The sequence below is a fragment of the Fistularia commersonii genome, chromosome 2, assembly GCF_037954325.1.
Source record: "Fistularia commersonii isolate RoL2024-O1a breed Wild chromosome 2, RoL_Fcom_v1.0, whole genome shotgun sequence".
Lineage (NCBI taxonomy): Eukaryota > Metazoa > Chordata > Actinopteri > Syngnathiformes > Fistulariidae > Fistularia > Fistularia commersonii.
In genome coordinates, this window is record NC_141285.1 from 27,435,179 (window position 1) to 27,445,178 (window position 10,000).

At 48.9% G+C, this 10,000-nt stretch overlaps 1 protein-coding gene across 1 annotated transcript in view; it reads right to left on the reverse strand.

The window, feature by feature from the left end:
* The window catches only part of LOC147236891 (uncharacterized), a 46,395-nt gene that overhangs the window by 36,045 nt on the left and 350 nt on the right, over positions 1 to 10,000 (reverse strand). The window contains exon 1 of the mRNA XM_086163078.1: positions 9,101 to 10,000. This exon is cut by the window's right edge and continues 350 nt beyond it. Within this exon, the coding sequence (XP_086019204.1) occupies positions 9,101 to 9,214 (114 nt within the window). The 5' untranslated portion in view covers positions 9,215 to 10,000. The remainder of the gene's footprint in view (positions 1 to 9,100) is intronic.

Below are 10,000 nucleotides of genomic sequence, written 5' to 3' on the forward strand. Positions count from 1 at the left end.
CACATGCACGCACACTCAAAGCGACCTTATAATGGAGCCCCGACACACACTCACACACACACTCACACACACACACACACACACACACACACACACTCCCAGGTAGCCCCAGCCAGACGCAGGCTGGGTCAACGGCAGCGACAGACACGCACCGAGTGTTATTGATTGCGTGTAACGTTATCTGGATGGGATCGTTCCCATTGATCCGGTGTGTGTGTGTGTGTGTGTGTGTGTGTGTGTGTGTGTGTGTGTCGCCGGTCAATGCTATCAGCCGCTCTGCCGTGTCATTAGAGCGCCTCTTTGATCCCGGGTGTCGCTGGCGTGGTCGCTGCTGCCGTGCCCCTGAGCAAGGGCGCGGCGGCGGCCCGAGGGATTACGCTCTGAATGTCAGCTGGACGCCGCTAAAGCTAAGATAAGGCGCCGTGTGTGTGTGTGTGTGTGTGTGTGTGTGTGTGTGTGTGTGTGCGTGTGTGTGCGACCTTTTAGCGGTGGTCGCCGCGGATCAGGCTTCAGCCCGCAGAGTCACACAGGCTTTTAAAGGTCTTCACTTCCTGCCCCCCCGCTTTCTCAGCAGCCAATCAGAGTTGTGGATTCCAGGTCTCCTCCAGGTCTTTGTCCTCCTGGTCCTCAGAAGCGCCGCGATCGATAGCGACGCTATTCGACGGCCCGTATTGATCGGCGGGTCAGGAGGCTCCGCCCCCTGGGGGGGGGACCAGAAGGTCCAGGAGATGGAGGAAGTCCATCTGTGAGGACTTGAAGGTGGGAGGTGATGCGTCTCTGCAGCTTCTCCTCTCCTTGCGTTCTCCATGTTCTCCATGTTCCTCCAACAGTCCACAAATCGCCACAGGAGAACGCGGAGGCTCCGCCTCCATGTTTGTGATGTCACACACTTGGATAACTTGAGGCTCCGCCCCCAAACCCCAGCTCAGTGACAGCAAGAGGAACTTAATCCTCAGCAACCTTCAGCCTCTTCTTCTCCTCTTCTTCTCCTCTTCTCCTCCTCTTCTTCTTGTCTTCTCCTCTTCTTCTTGTCTTCTCCACGTCTTCTTCTCGTCTTCCTCTCCTCTTCTTCTCCTCCTCTTCCTCTTCTTCCTCCCTCCTGCCTCCAACCTCAGCTCCTCTCGGTTTAGCGAGCAGTAAAAACAACCATAAAATAATAATAAAAACAACAACTGTCCCATGATTATAAACCCATCTCCATCTGGATCTCACACACACACACACACACACACACACACACACACACACACACACAGGAAGTCAAACAGAAGGCCAATGAGACACGCTCGGCTGGAGGCGAGCGGCGTTTGTCGCTCTTGTCGCCGTGTGGCGCCGCGTCCGGATCAAACGTCTGTGCTCGCTCTCCAGGGGACACACACACACACACACACCTGGGGGTACGTGTGTGTGTGTGTGTGTGTGTGTGTGTGTGTGTGGAGGGTCGTCATTGTGAACCAAAGAGTGTCGGAGTCGATAAATGGAGCTGAAATGAGAGTCGGTCGTCTCTAATTGCTCTTTGATTGGTTCAGAGGACGGCGCCGGGGGGGGGCGGCTCACTGTGTGTGTGTGTGTGTGTGTGTGTGTGTGTGTGTGTGTGTGTGTGTGTGTGTGTGTTTTGCGTCACCAGGAGAAGGTCTCGTCCTGGTGAAACAACCTGTCTGGCTCCTGGATCTTCCAGGTCAGTGAAGACCAGGATCTCCAGCTGGTGGAACCAGGCGTGGCAGAAGGTTGGACCCCTTGAGAAGCTCCAGAGACATGGACCTCTGGACCAGGAGAAGATCTTCTCCTGGTCCAGAGGTGGAGGAGCAGAGCGAGCGGTGCTTCCACCTGGCAGCACATGGAGTTTGTAGATCTCCAAACAGGTTCTCGCTCCTTCAAGGCCCCTCTCATCTTCTGACTTGTTTGTCCGTCCAGGTTTCAGGATCCAGCCTTCCACCTCGCCTGGTTCCACCAGCCGGAGATCCTGGAGCTTCTGCCGTCGGAGCCAATCACAGCTGCCGCTGGGGCGAGGGGCGGGGTTTAACCTCAACCTCAGCTGTCAATCAAATCCAAGCCTCCCCCCCGTTGGAGCCTTCAGTGGACTGAAGATGGAGAACATGGAGAACCCGGGCAGGAGAACATGGAGAACCCAGGAGAACCCTGCAGTAGAGCTGACCTCTGACCTCTGACCTCTGCATGTGTGTGTGTGTGTGTGTGTGTGTGTGTGTGTCAGTCAAAGTTCTCCAGAGGAAACTTCTCCGCTCTCCATCTGCTTCCTGCCTCGCGAGGTTCATCCGAGTCACGTCGCCGCCCACTCTTCTCCAAACACGCTACCTCGGTTGCCGTGGCGACCGGGTAGCGGGCTTCAACGCTCACGCACGCTTTTGGCGTTCGGATCGACCCCGACGGCTCATTAAGAGCGCCGTCGCGTGAGACACACACACACACACACACACAGGTGGCGTCGCTCAGTGAAGCACAAACATGGCGGTAAATACGACCCCGGGGGTGGCGTTCCCATGGTAACGCTCCGACCGCACACCTGCTCCAGCAACGCCCTCAGGGGGCGGGGCTTAACCGCGACCCCCGGCTGTCAATCAGAAACAGACGACCAATCATTCGCAGCTCCGTCAGCGAACCCGACGGCTGGGTTTGGACCAGGGGAGGAACCTGGAGAACCTGGAGAACCTTCTTACTGTGAGCTGATCTTTTACCACCTCACACACACACACACACACACACACACAACGTTCATCTTCTGACAGGAAGGAACGTCACCCTGAGGTTCTTCACGGACTTCATCACGTCAGACACGGACGGAAAAAAAAACAACCTGTGGCTTTGGCCAAGTAAGTCAACACACACACACTCACACACACACACACACTCACACTCACACACACACACACACACACACACACACACTCGTCGTGTCTTCTTTCAGAGCAGATGGCGCCACAGTCATAGCTGATGTTTCACACATCAGTGGAGCACACCATGTACTCACAGATACACAATAACACACACACACTCAAGACACTCAGTCGTTACAAGCCCGCGCACACACACACACACACACACACACACACACACACACACACATACTGATGGACACAAATTCCTGCATGCTCGCTGTCCCCGTCGGCGCTAATTTATGGAGTGAGGGGGCCGTGTTGTCAGTTATCTCAGAACACTTGCAAACACACACACACTGTCACACACACACACACACACACACACACGCAGAGCCAGAGGTTGGAGTGTAAGTGTTGCGCGGGAGTGTGTGTGAGCGCTGGCGTGCCGGTCGTCCCGGGGTCCGACGGCCCCGGAGGACTCTCAGATTTAATTTCAACCTTTCGGGTTATTAATTAAAGAAATTAAAAAAGAAAATCTGTCGAAGGATTTTGGGGGTTAAAAAAATTAAAATTAAAATTATTTTCCAAAATGGTGGAAACATTTTGATGTGTTGCAGAAACTGTTGGAAAAATGTATTTAATATCGGCACATTTCAGAAAAATAGGGAAGGGCTCATTTTTTACCCCCAATAAAAAAAAATAATAATAATAATTACCTGTAAGATTAATTTTAATGAACTGAATTTTTCCCGGAACGGGAGGAATAATTTGTATGTGATATATATATATATATATATATATATATATATTAAAAAAAAAAAAAAAACTCACATTAAAATGTGAAAATCGAATTGACGATTGCAAGACCTGAGAGTGAATAAAAATCCAATTTCCCGTTTTAATCACCCGTTAATCGGGGTGCGCGGACAGGAAATGGGGGCGCCGGCGAAGCAACCCGCCGCCACTTCCTGTCGACAGAAACGCCGCCACTTCCTGTACGCCAACGAAGGAACTCGGTGTCAACTTCTCTTTTTGTGCCGAGAAGGGTGTAGGAAATGATTCTGCTTTCTGAAATCCATGTTTCTATGGCAACGCGAGCGTGGTCCTCGCCGGAGAACGGAAAGGTGTGGAAAATTCCCGCCCCGACCCGCGGGCGCACGGGCGGCGAGGACCCTCGGCGGGGGGGGGCGGAGAAAGAGATTTGATTCAAGCTGTTAGAAAAATGGCTGCCGGCTCGACTCGGGAACATCAAGACCCCGACGCTGAAGGTCAGGCTCGCTGGACTGCTGCTAACCAGCAGGAAGTTAGCAAACAAAGCAGCAGGAAGTTAGCAACAAAACACGGGAAGTTAGCAACAAAACAAGAGGATGTTACCAAATAATCAGCGAGAAGGTGCCAAAGAACCTGCAGGATGTTAGCAACAAATTAACAAGCAGGTACCAACAAAACACGGGAAGTTAGCAACAAAACAACAGGGTGTTAACAACAAATTAGCAGGAAGTTAGCACGAAAACTGAGAAACACAAGAAAACACGGGAATTGAGCAGCAAAGCAATAGGATGTTACCAGCAACTCACAAGGAAGCTACCAAAGAACCAGCAGGAAGTTGGCAACAAAACAATAGGATGTCACCAAATAATCAGCAAGGAAGGTACCAAAGAACCAGCAGGAAGTTAGCAACAAAACAACAGGAAGTTTCCCAAGAGCTAGCAGGAAAGTATTAAGAGTCTGACAGGAAGTTAGCAACAAAACAACAGGATGTTTCCAACAAAACAGCAGGTAGGTACCAACAAAACACGGGACGTTAGCAACAAAACAACAGGGTGTTAACAACAAATTAGCAGGAAGTTAGCACGAAAACTGAGAAACACAAGAAAACACAGGAACTTAGCAACAAAGCAATAGGATGTTACTAGCAACTCACGAGGAAGTACTCAAAAACCAGCAGGAAGTTAGCGACAAAGCAGCAGGAAGTTACCCAAGAAGTTAGCAACAAAACAATAGTATGTTACCATCAAATCAGCAAGAAGCTACCAAAGAACCAGCAGGAAGTTAGCAACAAAACAGGATGTTACCAATAAATCAGAAAGAAGGTACCAACATATCGGCTGTAAGGTACCAAAGAACCAGCAGGAAGTTACCTATGAACTGGCAGGAAGTTTCCTACAAATTGTTACCAGAAAAAACAACAGAAGAAGGTTATTGTTAATTAGCAGGAAGTTACCAATGCATCAGCAGGAAACTGATGACAAAAACAACGAGAAGTTACAAACAAGTCATGAGGAAGTCAGAAACAAATCCGCAGGAAGTGACCAGCCAGCTAGTTGGAGGTTTCCTATGCATCGGTAGGAAGTTACAACTCAACAGCAGGAAATTACCAGCACAAAGCAGGAAGTGACCATGAAAGCAGGAAGTGACGAAGGAACCAGGGGAAAGTAAGCGCTGAACCAGGAGGAAGTGAACCAGAGCCCGCAGGAAGTGGCCCCATTAACCAACAGGGAGTGGCCTATGAGGTGACCTATGAACCAGCAGGATGTGGCCTATGAAGCAGCAGGAAGTGACCCAAGAACCAGCAGGAAGTGACCCAAGAACCAGCAGGAAGTGACCCAAGAACGAGTAGGAAGTAAGCTAGGAACCAGCAGGAAGTTACCAACAAATCACCAGGAAGGTACTCAAGAACCAGCAGGAAGTGGCCTATGAACCAGCAGGAAGTGACCCAAGAACCAGCAGGAAGTGACCAAGAACTAGTAGGAAGTGAACGAGGAACCAGCAGGAAGTGAACCAGGGCCAGCAGGAAGTTACCAACAAATCACCAGGAAGGTAGTCAAAAACTAGCAGGAAGTGGCCTATGAACTAGCAGGAAGTGAACTAGGAACCAGCAGGAAGTGACCCAAGAACTAGTAGGAAGTGACCCAAGAACTAGTAGGAAGTGAACTAGGAACCAGCAGGAAGTGACCCAAGAACTAGTAGGAAGTGGCCTATGAACTAGCAGGAAGTGACCCTATAACCAGGAGGACCATTCATGCGAACAAATGTAAAAAGTCTTCAAATGACAATCAAAGTTTAGTCATTTAACAGAAATGAGTCTAAAAGCGACGTGTCGAACCTTTGGACGACACGGTTCACGAGTTTGAGAAGAAGAAGAAGAATCTGGATGAATCACCGAGCGGGAAACGGCGACCCGTCACTTTCCGCTCGGCCGCCGCCGCCGCCTTCACGTTTCCCCGGCGATGCGTCCTCGCATCTCGAAGACGGCGGGCGGATAAAATTAGCGCCGAGGATCCGAGGTAACTGGCGGCGGTCACGTGATCCGTCCCAGCCAATACCGTCCGCCGATAAATATAAGGGCTCTATTCTGGGAGGCGGTGACGAGGCGTTCAGGTGCCGTCATTAGAGCGCCGTTATTTACGGCCACGCGGTAAAACTTGGCCGTATGTTTTCCAAACTATGACGTCGCCGGGGTTCATCCCGGGTTCAAGGGACGACCTGGACGGACCTTCACCTTCTCACGCCGCAAACCGTTGTTGTCATTTGCTCGCGTTCCGATTTAGCGGCTGGATTTGAATTGGGCTGAAAGATGTTTGAAAAAATGTCCTGGCAAAGGAGTACGGAGATCTTCAGAAGCTCTGAAGAAACGAATCAGCTACAATGATTGGACATCAAATTATGTTGTATTTACTGTTCTGCTGTTATTTATTGATATTTCATCCTCCCTCGCGCCCTTTATTGCACGTTTGATTCAGCTGCTGCCTATTTTCACATAAATCAATCAAATGGGGAAGGATGACCTTTGACCCCCGAGGACCCACTCTGGGTCCAGGAGAGGACAGGAAGAGTGATGACATGAAAGGAAGGGAAGGGATAGGAGATGAAAGGGAAAGAGATGAGATGACAAAGAATGAGACAAGATGAAAAGAAGGGAAAGGAGATGAAAGGGGAAAAGATGAGATGAAAGGAAAGGAAGGGAGAGGAGATGAAAGGGAAGGAGATGAGATGAAAGGAATGGAGAGGAGATGAAAAGAAGGGACAGGGGATGATAGGGAAAGAGACGAGATGAAAGGAAGGGATAGGAGATGGTAGGGAAATAGATGAGAGGAAGGGAAGGGATAGGGGATGAAAGGGAAAGAGATGAGATGAAAGGGAAAGAGATTTGGTGAAAGGAAGGCGGGAGAGGAGATGAAAGGGAAAGAGATGACACGTAAGGGATGAGATTAGAGAAAACGAGATGAAAAAAAAGAGATGACATCCGATTAGAGAAAACAAGATGAGATGAAAAGAAAGGCCAGGATTCAAAAGGAAGGGAGATGAAAGAGTATTAGATTAAAGGAAAAGACAGGAGGACAGGAGAAGAAGGGAAGGGAGGGGAGATGAAAAGGAAAGAGATGAGATGAAATGAAAGAACACAAGAAAAAGGAAAGGAAAGATGAATGGATGAAGAGCAGAGGAGGAAACCAACAAGATGATCGGGGAGATGAACGGGAAGGAAATGAGATGAAAGAAAATGGACAAAGGAAATGAAAGCTTTAAAGGAAAGAGGAGATGAAAAGGGAGGAGAGAAGATGGAAGGAAAGGAGAGGAGATGAAAGACAAAGGAGGAGCGATGAAAGGGATAGGAGAGAGATGAAAGGGAAAGGAGAGGAGATGAAAGGGTAGGAGAGGAGATGAAAGGGTAAGGAGAGGAGATGAAAGGGAAAGGAGAGGAGATGAAAGGGTAAGGAGATGAGATGAAAGGGAAAGGAGAGGAGATGAAAGGGTAAGGAGAGGAGATGAAAGGGAAAGGTGAGGAGATGAAAGGGCAAGGAGAGGAGATGAAAAGGAAAGGAGAGGAGATGAAACGGAAAGGAGCAGACATGAAAAGGAAATGAAAGGGAAATAAAAGAAAGGATTTAGGTAAAATCTGTTTGCTCTGAGCCCTGACAGCGGTCCCGCCCCCTGCAGGCCCCCCCCAGTACTGCACCCATGAAGCTCTCCGGCGCCTCCCAGCACCAACAAGAGGCAAACCAGCGGAGCTTCAGAGGCACATCCACCCCCTCTTTTACCCCCCTTCACCCCCCTTCACCCCCCCGGCATCTGCACCCGTCACCTCCAACACCCAGTCAATTAACCTAATGGAAGTGGCTATTAATTAACTCAACAAACAGAATGATTAAGGACCTGACAATCAAGCTGGGGCCGAGGGGGGGGGAAGGAGGGGGTGGGGGGGGCTAAGTGATGCTGATTTAGAGGTAATGACTTCCTGGCATCTCCGTGATGCACAGAAGGAAACACACACACACACACACACACACACACACTTGCTTTGGGGATATTGTTTAAATATCAGACTTCCTTGAAACGTCCGCTTCGATTATTATTTTCACTTCAATTTTTTTTTTTTTAATCTTAATTTTTTATTTTTACGTGACGTGTACAACTGCTTCCCGTCTAATGAGCGACGTGACGCCTCCAGGCCACAAGGGGGCGCTGCAGGCATCTCTGCCTCATATATACACACATATATATATTTAAACATTAAATTTCCCCTGATTTGCCTTAACATTTTTCTTTAAAATCAGCCTAAAAACGTGAAAATTGTTTAAAAATTGGAAAAATTAATAAAATGGAAAATACATATTTTTATCCAAATGTTGCTAATCGGGTCCAAAGTGAGGCTCCACCTTTCGTCTCCAAGACGACCGCAGAGCTCATTTAGGGAAAAAAAAAAGGTTAAAAAATAGACACCGGGGTGAACAATTTTTTTTTTTTTTTAAACAATAACAATTCAATATCACGAGGCTCTTTGTTTTTGCAGGTGTTTGTTTTTAAAAACCAGAAAAATAACAAATTTAAGGGCCTTTTTGGGTTGTTTTTTTTTTTTTTTACAACGTTCCGGCTCGAAGCGCAAACGACGATCATAGAGTTTTATTCCTCCTCTCTGCCGATAAAACTCATTTTTCTAAAATAACTAAAATAAGAAAACAAACTTGATAGAAACTTTGATAGAAAGCAAATGTTGTTATGTCTATAACCGTGTAATTACTGTGTTATTACACCGACGGCACTCCACCGCTGGTATCCATTTACAATAACGCTCATATTTATCATCATCTGTCACACACACATGCAGACACACACACACATGCACCAACACACACACACACACACACACAAACATATCTATAAGCCCATCTAAGTGCATTGGTTGTAGTTGCAAACAATGTGAGTGATGGATCTCCTCTGGTTCAGGTTCAGGTTCTGGTTCTGGTCCTGGTTTTGAAGGTTCCTACCGTGCTCTGCCTCTGTCCTCCAGCCCCGATGGGACCCCTGAAGACCCCCTTGATGTTCCTCAGCTGTCCGTCCCGCAGGTGGGTGGAACTGATCACGATGTAGTAGCACGCCATCGGGTCGCCGCCCTCCTCCTCCTCCTCCTCCTCCTCCTCTTCCGTGAGGGATGGAGAGAACGTCGAAGGAGGAGAAGAGTCCCAACTCCTCGCTTCCTCTTGATTCTTCTCCTCTGCCAAGTTTTTTGTCCCTCAGAAGAAGAAGAAGAAGAAGAAGAAGAAGAAGAAGAAGAAGACGCGGCGAGGAATAAGTTCCCGCTCGTCTTCGGCCGCTTTTAAATATTTCACCGCTGTCGTGGCTCCTCCTCCTCCTCTTCCTCCTCCTCCTCCTCTTCTTCTTCTCCCTCCTCCTCCTCCAGCGAGCTTCTCTCCTCCTTCACGCAGTCCTCCAGAAGTCTTCTCCTCTCCACACGCTTCGCTCCCATCTTCCATTCATCAATCTCTCCCTCCCGACGTCTTAATTTCCTCCTGAATCTCAGTCGTTCATGGCTCAGTGTTGCTTCTCTCTCTCCTTCTCAGAGGAATGGAAGGATACTTTTCTCTCCGTCTGGAGGAGGAGAGGAAGAAGAAGAAGAAGAAGAAGAAGAAGAAGAGGTGGAAGGAGAAGAAGTCTGGTCTGCTCGGTGCGCCAGAGCTGCTTCCTTTCAGATGCTTCCTCTCCTCCGCTGCGCTGCATGTGTTCGCACTCCTTCCTTCCTTCCTTCCTTCCTTCCTTCCCTCTCTCTCTCTCTCTCTCTCTCTCTCTCTCTCTCTCTCTCTCTCTCTCTCTCTCTCTCTCTCTCTCTCTTTCTCCTCCCTCTGCTGATCTTTGGCTCTGACCATCCGAGAGCTTTGCTCCTCAGTTAC